Consider the following 20250-nt stretch of genomic DNA (forward strand, 5'->3'; position numbering starts at 1 on the left):
ATGGACACAGGAAATCAAGGGTGGAAAGGAGGAGTGTGCTGTCATAGCATAGGGAGAGTAATTAGGGTCGCATAACAATGTATGTATAAATTTTTGTATGAGACTAACTTGAATAGTAAACTTTCACTTAAAGTACAACAATAAAATATTGACAACCAAATAATAATAATAATAATAACACACAAGGAATATGCTTTGTAGTTCAATCATGTATATGAGACTAAATGGGCACGCTACAATCATGTATATGAGACTAAATGGGCACACTAGCCCAAAAGCAAAGATGAGAAGGCAGGAAGGAACAGGACAACTGGATGAATGGAAACAGGGAATCTGGGGTGGAGAAGGGAAGAGTGTTGACACATCGCTGGGTTGGCAACCAACGTCACAAAACAATTTGTGTATTAATTGTTTAATGAGAAACTAATTTGCTCTGTAAATTTTCACCTCAAGCATAATTCTAAAAAAAAAAGAAAGGAACTTTGTCAATCTGATAAAGACTAACTACAAAAATCTACAGCTAACATGATATTTAATGGTGAAACATTAGAAGCTTTTCCATTATCATAGGCAATATTACAATAGCTATCTGCCTTCACCATTTCTATTTCAACATCATACTGAAGTGTCCTTTAAAATGGAATTTTAATAAACAAGGTACTAAGATTGGAATAATAGAAATGAAACTATTATTTGTACATGACATTACTATATAGAGAGAAAATGCAAAAGAATCTATAAATAAACTATTAGAATGAATGTGTAGATCTAGGTCACCAAATAGATCAATATTAAATAATCTGTTGTACTTCTACATACTAGCAATAAACTATTAGAAAATAAAATCTTTAAAGCATAACAATTACAACAACAACAAAAAAAATCAAATACCAAGGAATAAATCTAACAAAAGATATATAAGATCGCTACAGAAAAAACTATAAAATATTACTGAGAGAAAAGAAAGGAGACCTAAATAAATGGAGAAATACATCATGTTCATGGATTCAAAGACTCAATACTGTAAAGATATAAATCCTCCCCAAATTGATCTATCAATTCAACACAATCTCAATCAAAATCCCAGGTTTTTTTCTGAAAAGCGATCATTCCAAAATTTAAATAAATGTGCAAAGATATAACTAACAATAGCCAAGACAATAACAACAAAAAAAAAAACCCAAACCCGCTGCCATCGAGTCAATTCCAACTCATCGTGATCCTACAGGACAGAGCAGAACTGCCCCACAGGGTTTCCAAGGAGCGCCTGGTGTATTCAAATTGCCGACCTTTTGGTTAGCAGCCGTAGCTCTTAACCACTACGCCACTGGGGTTTCCTGCCAAGACAACAGTGCGGGAAAATCAAAGTTGGAGTACTTACACTAACCAAACATGAAGATTTATAAATCCGCAGTAATTGGGACAGCATTGTATCATAAGGATAAACAAACAGATCAAAGGAATAAAGCAGAGGATCCAAAACCAGACCCAAACATACACAATTACTTGACTTATGACAGGTGCCACTACCATGCAGTGAGGGAAAAGATGTCTTTTCAATAAATGCTGCTGGCTTATCTAGATACTCATATGGAAAAAAATAAATCTCGACTTCTATCTTTCAACATACCCAAAAATTAAGAGACCTAAATGTGAAAAGGAAAACAATAAAGCTTTTAGAAAAAACACAGCAAAAGATTTTTATGATTCTGGGTAGACAGAAATTTCTTAAATAATATTCAAAAAGCACTAACCATTTAAAATAAAACAATGATAAATTGAACTTTAGTAAAATTAAAGAACTTCTGTTTATCAAAAGATACTATCGTAAAAATAAGAAGGTAAGCCACAGACCAAATACTTTTGCTATACAAAAGTAATGTACCTTGAATTTTTAAAGAACCACTACAAATCAATAAAACACAAGTCACTCAATTTAAAAATGGGTAAAAAACTTGAACAGGCACTTCAAAAAGAATATCTAAATAGGTATAAGCATGTTCGACATTTTCAGTCATCTGGGAAATGAGAATAAAACCACAAGGTAGGTACCTCTACACACCTACCAAGAAAAGAAAAAGAAAAAACAGTTGCCATCAAGTTGATTCCAATGCTCACGGCAACCCCAAGCATGTGAGAATAGAACTGTGCTCAAGAGAATTTTCAATGGCTGATTTTTCGGAAGTAGTTAGCCAGGCATTTCTTCCAAGGAGCCTCTGGGTAGACTCAAACTGCCAAACTGTTCAGTTAGCAGCAAGCACATTAACTGTTTGCACTACCCAGGGACTCCTGTACACCTACTAAACAGCTAAAAATTGTTACACTGACAAGACCAGGCGTTGTCGAGGACGTGGAACAACTGGGATTTTCATAGACTGCCAATGGGAGTGTAAACTGGTGCAACCATTTGGGAAAACTGTTTGGCAGTATCTATTAAAGTTAAACAAATGTATACTCAACTCCCTTTTTATATGTCAGTCTATTCTCTATTAGACTGTCAACAACTTGAGTACAAGGTCTGAATCTTCATGTTGCCAGTGCCTAGCACGACGTTTGGCAGAGCAGTCACTCAACAAATCTCACTTTTTATAGCCTTTAATTAGACTGTAAAACCATCTATTATACTTCCTCCACAGCATCTAGCACAACAATGAGCACACTATGTAACAACAGTGATGGTTTAATTAGTAATCAAATCTGTACCAAAACTCAGTTCCATGAACATAATACTCTTTTCAAACCATATGCTCATCTAAGATAAGGTATACATGTCCTACTGGAATTCCAAAAGGGCATCTTCCTTTTATACAAATAGATTTCCAGAGTTTTAAGCTAGTAGAAGCCAACAGAGATCATTTAGTCAAAACACTCAAGAAACACCTAAAGGCTAGTGAAAATAAGTGACCTGCTCAAGGTCAAGGTTATAGTCAGAAGGGCCAAGAATAGGACTCAGGTTCTCTGGGTTCTCATTCAGTGCTTTTTCACAATCCATGCAGGCTCCTTTTGTACCACGTGGCTTTTCAAAGTAAGTGGTATCACCGACTTACTACGTTAGAGTTAGATGGTTAATATCCCCAATTGCAGTATTTCTTAAAATTATCATTTTAAAATTTGGCTCAAACACGAATACTAAAAGTACCAACAAGTTCAACCAGGAAAACACCATTTCCAGTTCCAATATCAAGTATTGAAGCATCCAATGGGATCTTCTGTTTTTCCATCCACCTTATTAATCGACTCATACTCTCTTCTCCAAACCTGTTAGAAACAGAAAATCAGTTAATCAAATAACAAAGGGAGATAAAGCAAAAGTTACAACTATATTCCATTCAAGCAACTTAAACCTACACTCAGTTAAGTCTTTTTTTTGAAAGTATGATCTAATACCTGTGACTGCTCAAGCTTCATATCAATGATTATTTGGGAAAAAGTATCTCCAAAAATAGATGAGACAAGGTCAGTATGTCACTTATTAATAGTTTTTATACATCAGCATTAACACTTGTGCATGTTGGTGGCTCAGAATTGTATTTCTTATTAAAGAAAGACAACTGTAAAACAAGAGTCATTTTTTTTTGATACTATTAAACAATCTTTTATTTAAATTATATATATTTTTTTGAGTTTTCAGTGAAAATTTACAAAGTAGGTTGCTATTTGACAATTTCCACACAAATTTTCAGTGACATTAGTTAAGTTTATCACAACGTATCAACATTCTCTTTGTGTTCAGTTTGTTCCCTTTACAGTACTCTAGCTGCCCTGCCCCCTTATCTTCTCATCTTTGCCTCTGAATAATTGTTTCCTTTTGGTCTCATACTGATGGTTTTTAAGTAGGACACCGATCTTACAGGTAATATCCTTCATCTTGTGTGCCACTCTGCTACTTCCCTAAAAGGTGACCTCAGGGGATAGGTTCAGTTCTAGGTTTACAGAGTGTCTCAGGGTGATCATCACTGGGGGTCCTCTGTTCTCTACTGTTGCAGTTTGTCTGGCTTTTTTTTTTTTTAATAAGAACTTGAGTTCTGCTCCATATTTTTCTCCCATTCTATCCAGGACCAACTATTGTGGCCCTGGTCAGAATGGTCAGTGGTGGTAGCCAAACACACTTGGTTCTTCTGGTCTCATAGTAGATGAGGTTGTGGCTCTTCTAGACTTGTTTCTTCTGAGAGTAATTTCTTAATACTCTAATTTAAATCTGGGTCATTAAAAGAGACAGATGCTATAAATCTACCCACTAAAGCCAGAATCAGTCCAGAGTTCCCAAGACTTTTAGCCTTTTTTCGTTTGGTATAAGAACTTGGTGTATACACATACACACACATATACACACACACATACTTTCATATGGATCACAGTTCGTTTGGTTTTGCGTGTGCGTGTTGTTTTTTCTAACTCACCAGATTTCTCCTGCATCTCCATATTCTTGGAAAGTATGTAGTTCTCTTTCATAGACAGCATCCCAACTATAAAGAATGAAATGCAAAGCAAGATTCTTGAATTACAATGAATTATGAATTAAATGTATGCTTCCAGTACATTATAGACTTATTTACGAAAGAGGTTTAAAACAGTATTGACGTTATCAATAAGTGCACATAGCTCAATCTCTTAAGATCCTTGTGTCAAAAGAATGAAAGCCATGGGCAAGCAGCATAAGTTTAAACACATAAACCACTTAGAACAATACCTGACACAAATGCTATATAAGATTGAAGCTTAAAAAACAAAGAAGTGTCTGTCCAAAGAACCCTAAGTCCCAGACACAAGTCCTGGACTTCACTGCACAGTCATAGTCTCATTATGGCACATTTTAGTCTCAAATGAGCAGATGCAGGATTCTCTGCCAGTACACTGGTTACAATGGGACACACCCAAGACAAGCTGTGCTTAAAGGTAAAATTTTAAGGTCTATGTCTTAAACCTTCCAATCTCTCAGGATGCTATGTCTCCGCCTCTTCCTGTCTTCCAGCCCTCCGCTCAGATTTTCTTACTCCCTTTTAGAGTCCTCCTTTTCACGACCATTTGCCTTCTCTTCCCACTTCATCTCTCTATAATCCCTGCTCCCTCCCACCCCTCCAAGTTACCTCTTCTTACCGTTCCCCACAGCCATTCATTCGTCCATGCATTAATTCATTACTGAATTAATGAGCGTAGTTGAGCGTCTGTTAGGTCAGATCACTTTCTCTCACCCGAAGGTGCCAGCTATCACCTCGCTCCCTCCGCAGGTGGCCCTCCACTTCCACTCCCTCCAGCTCCCACATCTACATCCTCATCTCTGCGCCTTTTCAGCTCCCGGCCGACAGCTGTCCCGGGCCTCTGACCCTTGCCCACCAGCCCTATTCGTCAGCCGCCCTTTCTCCCTTTCCCCCAGCCTCACCTCAGGTTCAAGACCCTGAAAGGCCTCCCCAAGCGCTTCGGGGCCCCTCCCTCACCCCATAAGCACCTGAAGCCGGCCCCTCGAGCTTCAGATCCTTCGCATCCCCCTCAGCCTCACCCAGGGCGGCCCTCAGGCTTCCCTCATCACGCCCCCAGGTTCTCCCCGGCCCCGGAGCCCCGGGTCCCCGCCCCTCCGTGCCCTGCCCGATGCCACCCTCCCTGCCCTGCGCCCCACTCACTGCTCTCGAGTTCCCAGCGCCGATGGGCCGAAGCCATCCTCCTCGGGACTGCCCTCTCGGGACCGCGCCGCGACCGCGCTCATCTCCCCGGCGCCCGGGACAACCGTTGGGGCCTCCATAGAGACGCCGCACGAGCAGAGCGGACGGCGAGTGGGACGGCGCCTCTAGGCGGTGGGAGGCCGCCCTCTCTACTGCTCCAGCCTGGCTTGTGGGTCGCGGGGCAGCGAGTCCTCCGGCCGCCCTCGGGGGTCCGCCAGCGTCATGAGTCGGGGGTCCTCCAGCACTGGTGGGCCGGGAAGAGCCTCACACTCCCTCCCTGAGCCCCTCCAGCCAGCGTCAGATCCACCCCCCTCGTCGAAGCGCCGCCTAAACGCGACTATATTTGGTGGCTGCTGCTTGTAAGGGACCATTCAAGGTATTGCTTTTTGGAGAAGCTGGCGGTGAGGAAACCACACCACATACCTAAAGCTGCCACTGCCCAAGCCAAACGCACACATAACCTCATTCCCCCAAATCGTATGCAGATTTGGGAAGGGGAAGGGATAGCCGCCGCTCCCCCCCCCCCCCAATTCTTTTGCCTTGTCCAGGCAGAATGGCTAACTTCATTTGTGGCTAGGATCTGGCCTCTTCTGACCAGACGTTACTGGTGGGCATGGGGATTTATATCCAGGGAAATAAATATCCTACAGGCCCATCACGGGATCAGTGGAAGAAAGAGCACTGTAGTGGGAGTCTAGATGTCTGGATTTCAGTCTCAGCTCTGCCCCTAACCAGGCAGCTCACCTTGTCTGACTTAACCTCCTTGTGCTTCCGTTTTCACCACTGTACGGGGCCTCACGTAGAAGATGACTTGTGCTGGAAGATGGCTCCCAACCAGTTCACTAGAGATTGAATCCGCCCCAGGGTCCAACCCCTGGTCTTCTTGTTGTTAGCTGCTGCAGAGTCGGTTCCAACTCAAAATGACCCTAGTCCTGTGCTACCATGCAAGAACTCCATGGGCCAAAAGCTTAGGGCTTTTTTTTTCTGTAGCAACAATTAAATACTGGTGATCCTATGTCCTAAGATCTCAAAGGCTCCTAGCAAGGCTGCCTTCCAAACAAAATGAATTGTTTCCTAGGCTATGTTTCTGTTGACTCTGCAGACAGAAGCCTAATAACAAGTCCCTAGAGGTAAACAGCATCAACAGTTGCCATACCAGCTGGCAGAAATCCTAATTAGGACGGAATGTGCCTCTCTGATACACGGTGTTCAAGATCTTCAGGCAACCACTGGTGATAGAATAAGGTAAAGGGTAGATGGGAATCCATGTTTGTAGTGATTAAAGAACTCAAGGAAGAGTGTAAGTAACCTTATTACAGCGTACGAAACCCATCTGATGCCATGGCCAATTAGTACTGCCCTGGGCGAATGGTTATTTTGATCTTCTCCGGACTCTAGATGCCAGAGAAAGTAAGCTTGTGTGTGACTGAGTGGGTCTTAAAAAGTTTTCAGTTCTAATTAAGAAACATCATGAAAGATAAGGCCTTTTTCAACCTGGTATCTTGCCAACACTTAAGATGTTTTTGCTTTGTGTGATGAAAGCTATAAACAATTGTTAGTATGGAGCCCTGGAAAAATCCACGGTTTATACAGAGTTCCATTTCTGGCTCCAGGCAGGATTAATTTGGCTGTTTAGTCCCGAAGGCTGTGTAGGGCACCACCTCTATCACCCAGGGCAACTGGTAGGGTGGAGGGTGGAGGGTGGAGAATCTCAGTCTGAGCAGAGTTGCCCGTCACTTGGGAGAAGCAGGAATGTGCCAAGGAAGACAGTCCCTCCCACTGGGTGCCCGGAAGAGAGGCAGGAGGGGAGACTGTGAGCAGTCTGGGTTGCCTGTCTCCCTCTCGCTCTTCATCTCCCCGCAGCCTGGTGTCCCACTCACCTACAACTCCTCTGAAAATGCCATCTAAGAGTTCCCACACACTTCTCAATTGGCAAACCCAAGAGTCAAGTCCTTGACATTCTGCAGCAGTCAGCACTGCTGACCACAGCCTTCTTGAAAGCCCTCCTTGTTTTCCCAACACTACTTGCTCTTAAGTGACCCAATAAAGAAGTTAGCTAAGCTGCCACTTTGGAGCTGGACTGCCTGATTCTGAGCCCTCAGGACCTCAGTTGTCCATTTATATAGCAAGGATAATAACAGCACCTGTCACATAGGACAGCTGTAGAGATTAAGTGAGATAACCCCTGTAAAGCCCTATGTGCCTGCACATGTTAAATGCACAAAAATGTTAGTTCAGTTTCTTCCACTAGAAATGGAGTTTAAAGTGGGTCTACTTGAAAGGATTGTTAGGAAGATTGAATAAGTTAATAAATTGTACATGTAAAGAGTTTAAAACACAGCCTGACATAGAATCAGTACTCAATACATTTTAGCTATTATTATTAGTGACTTCCAATTCCAACCTCTTCCCTCAGATCCCCCCAGATTTTTATTGCATCTGCCCTTTGTTACATTAAACTCAACCTTTCAAAGCTGAACTCTTGCACCGCCTTCCTCCTGCCCCCATGTCTCCAAACCTCTCTTCGCTGAGTTCTCAGCTCTGTTGTTTCCTGTCTGCATGGTCCCTGACTATCTACACCGTCACCCAAACTGGAGCATCTTTCTTGCCCTTCCTTCACCCTCCTGTACAGATCCAGTCGGTTGGAATTCCCTAGAGCCCTGGTGGTGCAGCAATTAAGAGCTATGGCTACTAACCAAAAGGCCAGCCGTTCAAATCCACCAGCCGCTCCTTGGAAACCCTATGGGGCAGTTCTGCTCTGTCTTATAGGGTCGCTAGGAGTCTGACTCCACGGCAATGGGTTTGGTGGTTTTCTTTTGGTTTTCTAGGTCTCAGGGGCCTATCACCATTGCTCTGCTTTCCTGGGGCCACTCAGCACCAGGCCCCTTCACAGGCCCCAGCTGTGCTGGACTCCCCTGTCTTCCTCCAGAGGCCTGAAACTCAGCGGGTTTTCCTCCCATCCAGTGCCAACACCACTCCCTCTTTCCTTTGCATTTTCCTGCCTGATTGTGGACTACGGAGTCAGGCCAACTTGAGCTTGAGTCATAACTTAGTCCCGTGTGAAGTATGACCTTGGGCAAGTTCCTTTAGGACCTTTGTGGAAAATCAGCAACTCAGCTTTGAACAGGAAAGACTGAGCAAATTGAAGAATAATGATTAGCAGTGTTAGTTCCTTCCCTGGGTTTCTTTTCCTAACTGTTATAGTTTGTTTTCACTGTTATTTATTATTTATTTTTTTATCTTCTTTCCATGCTTTCTCATTAATTTTCTGTTCTTTCGTACCCAGAATCCAATCACTTCTTACACCTCCACTGCTAACCATCTCACTTCTAACCACCTCCAAGCCACCATCACCTCTGAGTCTGGATTATTATAATAAGCCCCCTCCTCCTCGCCAGTTCCCCCACACTAGATTCTCAACATTGCAGCCAGAGTAGTCATGTTAAAATCTGAATCACACCATGTTGCTCCTACGTTGAAATCCAAAACCCTACAGTTGCCTGACTCGTTTCCTTCCTACCAAGGTTGAGCTCAGTAAATGTTGGCTTTTAAGACTAAGACCTTCATTTGCAAAGAGAAAAAACTGTATAGGGAGTTATCAGGGACCATACAGAAGGGCGGTGTCTGAAGGGTGCTGGGTGCGAGACCCACGCGGAACACACGGTGCCGGGCGGTTTCCAATCACGCAAACTCGCATTTCTCAGTCCTGAGCCCTAGCGCTCGGCTGGCCACACCCTCCGCGGACTTCATTTCCCAGGATGCAAAGGGGCGGGGCTGGCGGAAGGCCGTCTGCCCTCTGCGGGGCATGATGGGGGAGTTGGAGATTTCCATCATGGCGGCTTCCATTTCGGGCTACACCTTTAGCGCTGTATGTTTCCACAGCGCCAACAGCAACGCGGACCACGTAGGTGCCGGGACCCCCGCCGCGGTCGGTGGGGCCTCCAGCCCTCGCTCCCGGCTGGCGCCCGCGGCCAAGCCAGGACCGCTCGCTGCTCGCCCCCCGGCTCCAGGCCGGCCGGAGGAGCTAGTGCTTGGGCTGCCCCCGACCCCAGCGAGCTCCTGCCGCCCGGGGCTCCCTCGCCCCTGAATGGACCCCCTCCCTCGACGCACTCCGCCTCCCGGCGGTCCCGGGGCAGCTGTCTCCTGTATAGCAAAGCTGTCCCGCCAGGGCGGCCCATAGGATCAGGAGTCGCTTGGGGGGAAACCGAGCGCCTGCCTCTCCCCGAGAGTCGGGATTCTTGACTTGTGAGGGGCGCCCGAGGTGGGGAAAGGGGTCGACAGGCCGGGCTTTAGTATAGGAGGCAAGGCGCCCAGGCCCAGGCCCGCCCGCTGGTCTCATGGGTGTGGTGTGACGAGGGAAATCATGGTTGTCACTATTTACTTGCTTGACGCGGTCCTGTGTTTTCTTCGCCCGGTGGAAAAAAAAAGTGGAGAATGTAAACAGCGCTAAGGGGCAGGGTCTACTTGGCTGTTCGTGGTGGTTGCCTGTTTAGTTCTTGGCGAATGTTCTAAGACCAAGGAACTAGTCGCAGTGAAATAGGGAAGTGACAGGCCAGTGTATGAGGAATCGGAAATGCCTAGGCTTTGGAACCCACAGGGGGAGTAGAGCTTGTCAGCTTTAATATCTCTATCTTAACGAACTGTCTTTTAATGTCTCTGGCCTCTGGATGGAAATTCTTGGTGAAAATAGATAAGTTATCTCTTAAATCAGGTATTTAATTTGATCACCAAATTGGATTATTTTAAATGATGAAAACAGTGAATGATTACAGTTCATTAAATGTGTGTGTGTGATTACAAAGCAAAATGATGCAGAAGGAACTGGATTTGGGTTGATGTCAGCAGTCTTAACTTCCATTAAGAAAAACCGATTTCACAGCGAAGTGATTTCATTAGTAAATTGAATGGAATTAAATTCTTGTATCTTTCATCTCTTCAGTGTTGATGGTAGAGATTAATGATAGAAATATATACAGTATGAGTTTTTCCAGAAGCATCTCTCTCTGGACACTGTGGTCTTTGATATTGCAGCCAGCTATTTAATAATGTGATGTATTTGCATATATAGGTGGTTTGGGATGCTCCTAGCGTCCATGGAAGTATTAAATATGGTTTCAGTGGTACTTCTTACCCTCCCTAGTTCTGGAAATGCCTAGTAATATCACAGTTTGTGTATAAGGCAAGGTTATTGTAAGAAACAGCAACTACCTGTTGAAAAATGGATAGTTTTTCTACAACCTGCAGTGAGATGGCTATGTTACTTAGACTGTTGTTAATTTAATTGAAGAGATACTTCTTTAATATCTGCCTTGTGCCAAGCATGATGCTAGATTTCATGGAAATTCTCACCAATGCCAGTGATTTGCAACCGTATTTTAGATGACTGTGCATTTTTATATATTATTCTTGCTGCAATTATAGATGTGGAATACTGTAAAAATAATTTTACTTTTATACATTTTAAAGTTGAAGAACCAGGAATTTAATTTTAATATACATATTTGTTTTGTCCAGGCAAAAACTAGTTTAAATCCACTCATTATTCTATAGAGTTGGGATTAGCAAACTTTTCCTGTAAAGGGCCAAATAGTAAATATTTAAGGCTTTGCAGGCATATGTCTCGGTCCCAGCTACTCAACTCTGCTGTTATAGGGAGAAAGCAACCATAGACAATAAATGAAGCAGGGAGACTGTATTCCAATAAGAATTTATTTATGGATACTGAAATTTGAATTTCATATAATTTTCATGTTTCATGAAATATTATTTTAAAAAATTTCTTCAGTCATTAAAAATATAAAAACCATTCTTAGCTTGCAGGCCATATAATAATAGGGACCGGGCTGGATTTGGCCCACACACTATAGTTTGCCTACCCCGGCTATAAAGTGACAGTGGCTCAGATAATCCAGACCAGTAGATCATTAAACATTCATTTTATACTTGGCCTTAAAATGTCTTGATGTCACTGTTAGCTTATATCACTTTCTGAAACCGAGGACTGCAGTAGGGTTGCCAGATGAAATACAGGATGCCCAGTTAAATTTGAATTTCAAATGAACAATCAATAATTTTTTATTATAATATACCCCAAATATTACATAAAAAATATTGTCCTTTTCTCTGAAATTCAAATTTACCTGGGTGTCCTGTATTTTTATTTGCTAAATCTGGCAACCCGGGACTGTGCAACACTAGGAATCTATAGATATGTTCTTAAGGTCTGAAGTTCTGTGGGAATTTTCAATTGTTTTTTCACTTCGATTTTTTTTAATCTGTTACAAAGACAAAACTTCTCTGTTGTAGTGAGGATTATAATTGAAAGACTTTCATGAAGTAAAAGAAGTTACTTTAGTCACTGTTTCTCAAGCTAGTAGTCAGTGGGCACTCCTTTGCGTGAAAGAATATTTTTTTCTTTGAAAGGGGATCTGTTTATTAGTCAAGTTTGAGAAATGCCCGGTATGTGATGATATGGGGTTTTAGGAGACTACCACTCCCCAAATCCAATACAAAAACTATGCTATAAGGCATCTGTTCCTTGCCTACTTACCCTCACAGGTTCTCTCCTATCAGTTGGGAATACTTTTAAATTAGGAAGCTGCTTTAATTGATTGGAAGGACTAGCCTGGAGGAGAATATAGTATAAGGGCATTATTTCAACAAATTTATTCAATTAGTGTTTTTTATCACCTAGCATGTGTCTAAAGAGCCCTAGTGGCATAGTGGTTAAATGCTCAGCTGCTAACCCAAAGGTCAGTGGTTTGAACCCGCCAGCTACTTTGAGGGAGAAAGATGTGACAGTCTGCTCCTGTAAAGATTACAGCCTTGATTTGTATTGAGTTGGACTGACTCAATGGCAATGGTTTTGGTTTTGGTCACCATGTGTCAGGCACTGTGCTAGGTGCAGGAGAGAGAGCATCAAACAAGCACAAAGCCCCTGCTCTCGTGGAGCTTACGTTTTAGTGAAGGATAGGCATTGATTTATTTATATAAATTCGTAATATGGCCAATAATGATGAGACTAAGAAGAAAAAGAAAGCCTAGCAGTTGCTATTTCCCTTGTGTTTGTCAGGAAAGACCTCTCTGATGAGGTGCTGTCTGAGCAAAGGCCTGACTGAAGGGAAGGTGTAAGCCGTGTAAATATCTGGGGAGAGCGCATTCCAGGACAGCTTATCAGCTCAGCTTCTCTACCGGAGTAGAAAATTAGGGTATCTCTCTGCTCCATCTGTGGTTGGGCTGAACTGTACAGCAAGTGCTTAAACAGTCGGTTATAGGCTGAGTAATCCAGAATTGATTATGGTGGTATCTGTTCTCCAAAGGCATAAATACATTAACCTCTGTATTTATTAAAGAAACACCTCCATGTGAGTGATAGAAAATTTAATTCATGTGCTGAAATCCTCGTTTCTTACGCAGCCTGAGGTACAGGACAGTTAGTTGTGCTTTGTGTTAACTTCTTTAGCCTTTTATCATTAGTAGTGTTTTTAAACCAATGAAATGAGTTGTATGCTGTTTCAGGGAAACAACCCTGGAGGGTTTCTACTTCCTGACCTTTTCTGACGTGGGTTATTAGACTCAGCAGAATTGAGGTGATTGATTCACTCTATTTGTTTTTACTTCAGAAAATAGGGAAGACTTCAGTAGATGAAAATAACATTTCATCTTATTATGGAATCCTTTTTTTAGACAATCCAGTTAATAGATAATACCTCAGGTTATTTTAGGCTAATTGTTGGTTTATAGAAAAGTAGTTTATATGGCAAGCTTATTTAGGCTATTGTTAAAATTATTATAAAATTATAATATCCTCAATTACTCTTAATTTCAGTAAAAATCATCTTTATTTTTAGTCTGCAACTGTTGCCTTTTATTACTTTTAGGAAGGATTTTTGCTGGGAGAGGTAAGACAAGAGGAAACCTTCAGCATTAGTGATTCACAAATCAGCAACACAGAATTTCTGCAAGTAATCGGTAAGTAAGTTTATCACTGATCTTAAAAATGTTACTTTTGCACATACACTGCTTGTTTTGTTCTTTGGTTTGTCCCTCATTTTAGTCTAAAGGATTAAAAATGCATATAGGGATAAAAAACCTAAAATTACAACGCAAATTATTTGCACTAATAAATAATATAACGTGTTTTTATAAGTCAGTGAAAACTTGTCTTTTCTGGTCATTTCCAAACATTGTCCTGTGCTGTATAGCTGTAAGTTTAGGTATTCTATTTAAAGCTATCTCTTACCCATTAACTAGTTTTAGTATTCCTGGATCTCTCTGTGATCACTTGATGGGCTCTTCAGAACCACAGTGAGCCTCAGGTTTGCGAAGTAGGCTAACCCCACTGCCAGCATCTCCTCCTACTCCTGTACAGTGCGTGAATGTGTTGTGCTGCTCCATCCTGCAGGGACCTGGTGAGGATGTTCACGCTTGTTTACGTGTGAGAGTTGCTGAACCCCCACTGCCTTCTTAGTGATAAGACAAACAGTCAAACTGGGGGAGATTGCTGGGAAGATGAGGGAGTGCTTGTAGGTATACCCTCTGTCTTTGCATCTGTCTCCTTTTGCTAAATAGGGGTCATCATCCTTTCAGCTGCACCCCAGGCATATCACCAAGCAGCATATCCTGATAACCAGAGAACAAAGCAAGGAACATTTCATTCATGTATTCAGCAGCCATTTGTTGAAGAACTGTGTAAAACAGGTGCTAGGCAACAAGAAGGATACCCAGATCCTCATCGAGGAAACAGTAGCACCCCTGCCTTCCAGGAGTGTGGGGAGAATAAGATAGGTATTCAGGAATACCAGACAGTGCGAGATGATGCTGTAAGGAAGGAACAAAGAAAAGCTGCCAGTGGGCAAGATCAGTAAAGACTTCCTGAAGGAGGAGCACTTGAGGATGCAGAGAGCACACAGGGAGGCTGGCCTGCTTCTGTGTGACTAGAATCCAGACTATGTGAGGTGACCAGACCAGATCTGTTGCTGTCGAGTTGACTGCGACTCATAGTGACTATGTAGGACAGAGCAGAACTGCCCCATAGGGTTTCCAAGGCTGTGATCTTTATGGAAGCTGACTACCACATCTTTCTCCCATGGAGCAGCTGGTAGGTTCAAACCTCTGACCTTTCAGTTAGCAGCTGAGCACTTTAACCAGTGAGCCACCAGCGCTTCTTCGTGTAGAGGTGAGTGGTTTGAAATACGGCTGCAAGGCTAGGTTGTTGGGGCCAAACCATCCATTTCAAGTAGTCTTCTAGTACATGGATTGCGGGGCGATGGTGAGGACTGGGATGGGGTAAGAATTGAGGGGAAACATGACATGAGGCTGAGCTAGAGGATAAAACTATAAAACTCAGCACAGTATTCACTCGTTAAATAAAGACTTGACATGTGGACCGGGTACAGCTATTCTTTTGTTGAGTTTCTTGTTTAACTCTTTAAAATCCTAAAATAAATACAGAATTTTGTTCCATGGAACATCTGTGCAGTTTTTTATTGTTTGCACCTGGGTTTTCAGACTGAATTTGGTAATCAGGGCTAAAATAGTAAAGTAACTCAGATTCTGCACAGCACAGTGTACTAATTATTTTGATTTCTAAACCTTGTGGCTCTTGCAGTAAATACTGGTTTCTATGGTATTATAGATACAGGGAAGTACCAATTAATAGAGATTCCCAGTGAATACAGTGCCATGACAACCATCTTTTGCTTTATCAGCTGCATTTAATTCATTCATTGATACAATTATGGATCTCATGGATAAAGTGTTTCCTAGTATTATTATCTTAAATATATTGTTACCACTGCAACATTTTTCTTTTTAAAAATAAATACATATTTGAAAATGTAAAACCAGGACTCTGGAAAAACCTGGGTTGAAAGGGCGAACATCAGGTGAAGTGGCATGAGTAATACGCTGTATTCCAAGCCAGCGGTGTGAGGAACTTTCCTGGCATATCTTGACCTCCAGAATAAGATGTTTTAAATAAAATTAATTGACCAAATTTATTTTTTTTTTTAAATGTCTGAATCCAATCATAGACACCTTTACCTTACTCTGTACAACAAGGACATTTCATAGACTCTCCCATGGTGAACATATTCATTGAAAAAGCTGTACTACCTCATGTTAAGCAGAGCTTGTCCACCCTTCGTTCCAGGACTGATAGGGAGAAGGCAGTGACAGAAAATTTCCTCAGTAAGAGAGAGGATGCAGATGCAGTAATAATTATTGGAATGAGTGGAAAGGGAAGGAAAAGAGGAAGAACTGTTCAGCCTAGCTGCCAGAAGGAGAAGCAGAGACAGGAAGATAAGCAAGAACAGCAGTCCCTCACAGTAGGATCTTTAAAGAAATGTGAGCAAACAAGCCTTGTACACATGCTTACATGAGGAGGAGATGGCGAGCTGTGGGAGACTCTGGAAATCCCAGGTGAGGCAGGCAAAACCACCCTTCTCTGCCTGCTTCTACCGTTATTTCTCAGTCAGTGAGTTCACCAACTTCATTACAATCTGTGCTTTCTCATGTCTGGGACCCTCATCCTGTTTTCTCCGTGGAGTGCTCCAGGATTGCTGACAGTGTCATAAGAGAAAGCGCTAGCTTGCTCTAGAAACTACCACATGATATCTAGAGTGTATCTTTTGAGTGCTGCTAATCCAGGTTGTCAATCATGAAACTGCAGGGGCTGACTGATGGTGGGAGTGTGTATTCAGAGTGCAGAATTGACATCAGGGATTTTCTTAAACAAAACATTCCTTCCTTTAAAGCTGAAGATGAGTTTTTCTTTTCCCTGAACTCTAGGTGATGTTTTTGCTACAAATGTTCCACATCCTGATTACTAACAGGATCTCTGAAGTCTACTGTAAAGCCTGCTTGGTAATTATCTCATTTTTGGTGATAAAAGAAGGAAACCTTTCTAGACGAGCATTTCTTATTTGCCTCACTATGTCAACAGCCACAGCGAGGCAAAGGGACTTTCCTCTCCTGTGGAGGTGTTTCATTTGTGTACGTTTTGACAACCTTCACACAAGTACAGAAGCTAGTGAGCATAGCCCCGTGTCCTTCAGGGCTGTGGGATCATTCTAATTGAGTTACAATTGCAGCCTGGAACTCTGAGACGTTTTAAACAGTAGCTGATGACTCACACTCCAGGAGTATGTGATTATTAGAAGTGAGGGTCAATTAGTCTCGTCTTATAAAACAGCCAAAACTCTAAGCCCTCTGATGGGCTCAAAGAAATTGTCCCCTCTGGTTAATCGCAACAATCTTTCAGAAGCTGTTAGGGCCTGCCTTATAAATGACTTTCCCTTGGTACTGGCCATCTTTGAAAGGGTTAATATACTTCCAGAGTTCCCTCTGCTTCCCTTTCAAAACACCTGGCCCAACTTGTCATGAGTTGTTGGTTATTGATGTTCTGAAATAAATTGTGTTTGGGTGAAATAGCATTCGCTTAGGCAAAAGGATCCAAAGTAACAGTGGGTGGGCCCTCTAGGCTCTGGAAATACCCATTCCTTTACATCTGGTCACGTAGTAGTTAAGAGCTACAGGTGCTAACCAAAAGGTCGACAGTTCGAATCCACCAGCCCCTTTTTGGAAACCCTATGGGGTAGTTTTACTCTGAACCAATAGCAACGGATTTGGTTTGGTCGAGGTTTCTCCCCAAGATGTCCTCATAGCTTTTATCCAGCTTGATTAAATGCTTCTAGTCAGTGGTTCTTTCTTTCTATGCTTTATTTAAATAGGTAAAGCTGAATAAGGGCACACAATAGCAGCATGTTCCTAAATGAAAGCTTTCAGGCATGTGCCTGTCACGTATGGGCGCGTGGAAATGGAACTTCCTTTCTCCAGTTTGCACTTTGTTCTGAAACTGTGCCCCTGGGTTTAAATATTTAGAAGACACTGTGGCACTGTCTTCACTTACATGCACACAACCCCTATTTTGGAGAGAAAAACTTTTTATTGTTGGAGATTTTGGTTAAAAATCCTGAGAAGTAAGAGTCATCACACCAATAGACATACGCGTACCCATGTTCATTGCAGCACTATTCACAATAGCAAAAAATGGAAACAACCTAAACGCCCATCAACAGATGAATGGATAAACAAACCATGGTACATATACACAGTGGAATACTATGCTATGATAAAAAAACGATGAATCCATGAAACATCTCACAACATGGATTAATCTGGAGGGCATTATGCTGAGTGAAATAAGTCAGTCACAAAAGGACAAATATTGTATGAGACCACTATTATAAGAACTCAAGAAAAGGTTTACACACACACACACACACACAAATTCTTTGATGGTTACGAGGGTAGGGAGGAAGGCGGAGGGGAAATCACTAACTAGATAGTAGACAAGTATCAACTTCAGTGAAGGGATGGACAGCACACAATAGAGGGGAAGTCAACACAACTGGACCAGAGCTAAAGCATAGATGTTTCCTAGCCTCATCCATACACTTTGAGGGACTGAGTAGCTGGGGCTGGGGGCTGGGGTCCACAGTCTCTGGGGACATCTGAGTCAATTGGCATAACATAGTTCATAAAGAAAATGTTCTACATCCCACTTTGATGAGTAGCATCTGAGGTTTTAAAAGCTTGCAAGGGACCATCTAAGATACATCTATTGGTCCCATCCCATCTGGAGCAAAGGAGAATGAAGAAAACCAAAGACACAAGGAAAATACTAGCCCAAAGGACTAAGGGACCAAATGAACCAGAGACTCCACCAGCCCGAGACCAGAAGAACTAGATGGTGCCCAGCTACCACCAGCGAGCGTTCTGACAGGGATCACAACAGGGAGTCCCAGACAGAACGGGAGAAAAATGTAGAACAGAATTCAAATTCACGAAAAAAGTCTAGACTTACTGGTCTGATAGAGACTGGAGGAACCCTGGAGACTGTGGCCCGCGGTTACTCTACTAAACCCAAACTGAAACCATCCCAAAAGCCCACTTTTCACACAAAGATTAGACAAGCCTATAAAACAAAAAATAATACAACATGAGGAACGTGCTTCTTAGTTCAATCAAATATCCAAGACCAAACGGGCAACTCCTGTCCAAAAGCAAGATGAAAAGGCAGGAAGGGACAGGAACTGGACAAATGGACACAGGGAACCCAAGGTGGAAAGGAGGAGTGTGCTGTCATGTTGTGGGGATTTTAACCAATGTCACCAAGCAGTATGTATATAAATTTTTGAATGAGAAATTAACTTGAGCTGTAAACTTTCACCTAAACCACAGTAAAATTTTTAAAAAAAGACTCCTGAGCTATTTTGTAGTTAAGCACTCAGCTGCTAGCCAAAAGGTCAGCGGTTCAAACCTACCAGCCGCTCCATGGAGAAAGATGTGGCAGCCTGCTTCCGTAAAGATTTACAGCCTTGGAAACCCTATAGGGCAGTTCTACTCTCTCCTGCAAGGTCGCTATGAATCAAAATCAACTCAGCAGCAGTGGGTTTTGTGTCTTGCATGATTAACTGAGATGTATTTCCTCTTTTTAATTACAGAAATCCATAACCATCAGCCTTGTTCAAAACTTTTTAGGTAAGCCACGTCCTTCTTTGTAGCACGTAGACCTGATTAAAAGATTGATCGATTAGAAACTGACGAATTGAGGCCTGTAGCTGATTGTGGCTCATGAAGTCATGCGTATAACTGAGGGCATCCAGATTACTTATTTATTGATGCCAGCTGCATGCATGGCAGTATGCTAGGTTAGGAAAATGGGGGTGGACAGCAGTGTAAACTTGGCCTCAGCAATTTAGGTTGGAAGTGTTCTGTAGCTGAGTGGGAATTTCTAAGTGCTAAGAATTATGAGTTCATGATTTAAACATAGTTAAATTCTTGTTCCCTATCAAGGGCTCTTCAGCCATACAGGAAGAAGTTAATCAAGGATTGCATACAGAGAAAATATTTTAATGGCTGTTTTTAAGAGGAATAAAAAATATTCAGACTTCTAAGTTTTCCTTAAACTTTTAAGGAAAGAGAACATAAAACTTTCTTTTTGTGTTTATGTTAATATACACCAGTTCTGTATTATGACCAACTAAAGGACAGAAAGAGAAAGAAATAGGAGGAGAAAGATTCAGAAGAGAGGAAACAAAGGACAGAGAAGCATCTGGAGGGGGAGGGGAGGAGAAAGGGTGAGGGAGAAAAAGGCCAGTGTCTCCCACTCACCAAACTTCTACTCCACAAACCATCACCCAGGCCTCTGCCTTCTGTCTCAGCCCAATCCTTCCACCTGGTGGCTGGTACGATGATTTCAACTCTTGTGTTTCTTAAAACTCCCTGAGGCCCTAGGTCTGCCACCTTCCCAGAAGCCAGGCTGATACTTTCCTTCTAGTACTCCCCACACTAGGACAGCTAAGCACCGTTGACCAGCACCTCCTTCCTTCGTACTTGCTGTACCTGCTGCCTGGCCATTCCTGCTGTGTGTTCCCTGCAGCTTTCACCCTAACCACTCTCCACTCGCAGCTGGCCCACACACCCAACGCCTTGTCCCCAAGAGCCCCTGAGCTTGTGTCATGTTCACCCCTCCCCTCCCACCTACCCATTGGTAATTTCAGAGAGTTGTCATCATGCAAGATGGCTA

The 20250-nt window shown here is 42.5% G+C and overlaps 2 protein-coding genes across 5 annotated transcripts in view; one reads left to right on the plus strand and one right to left on the minus strand.

Moving 5' to 3' along the window:
* EEF1AKMT2 (EEF1A lysine methyltransferase 2) overlaps positions 1-5904 on the minus strand; it is a 26876-nt gene extending 20972 nt beyond the window's left edge. The window contains exons 1-3 of one of the 4 annotated variants that reach the window (XM_023730047.1): positions 5619-5846; positions 4401-4466; positions 3144-3258 (exon numbers count right to left, since the gene is read on the minus strand). In XM_023730047.1, the coding sequence (XP_023585815.1) occupies positions 3144-3258; positions 4401-4466; positions 5619-5737 (300 nt within the window). In that variant the 5' untranslated portion in view covers positions 5738-5846. Of the gene's footprint in view, positions 1-3139; positions 3491-4400; positions 4467-5618 lie in introns of those variants that run through there. The other 3 variants (XM_004374972.3, XM_023730049.1, XM_023730048.1) reach the window with 3 other exon arrangements.
* A 3546-nt stretch (positions 5905-9450) lies between these two features.
* The window catches only part of ABRAXAS2 (abraxas 2, BRISC complex subunit), a 24311-nt gene continuing 13511 nt past the window's right edge, over positions 9451-20250 (plus strand). The window contains exons 1-3 of the mRNA XM_004374973.2: positions 9451-9561; positions 13538-13628; positions 19166-19202. Of these exons, the coding sequence (XP_004375030.1) occupies positions 9463-9561; positions 13538-13628; positions 19166-19202 (227 nt within the window). The 5' untranslated portion in view covers positions 9451-9462. The remainder of the gene's footprint in view (positions 9562-13537; positions 13629-19165; positions 19203-20250) is intronic.

This window comes from Trichechus manatus, unplaced genomic scaffold (assembly GCF_000243295.1).
Source record: "Trichechus manatus latirostris isolate Lorelei unplaced genomic scaffold, TriManLat1.0 scaffold00031, whole genome shotgun sequence".
NCBI lineage: Eukaryota > Metazoa > Chordata > Mammalia > Sirenia > Trichechidae > Trichechus > Trichechus manatus.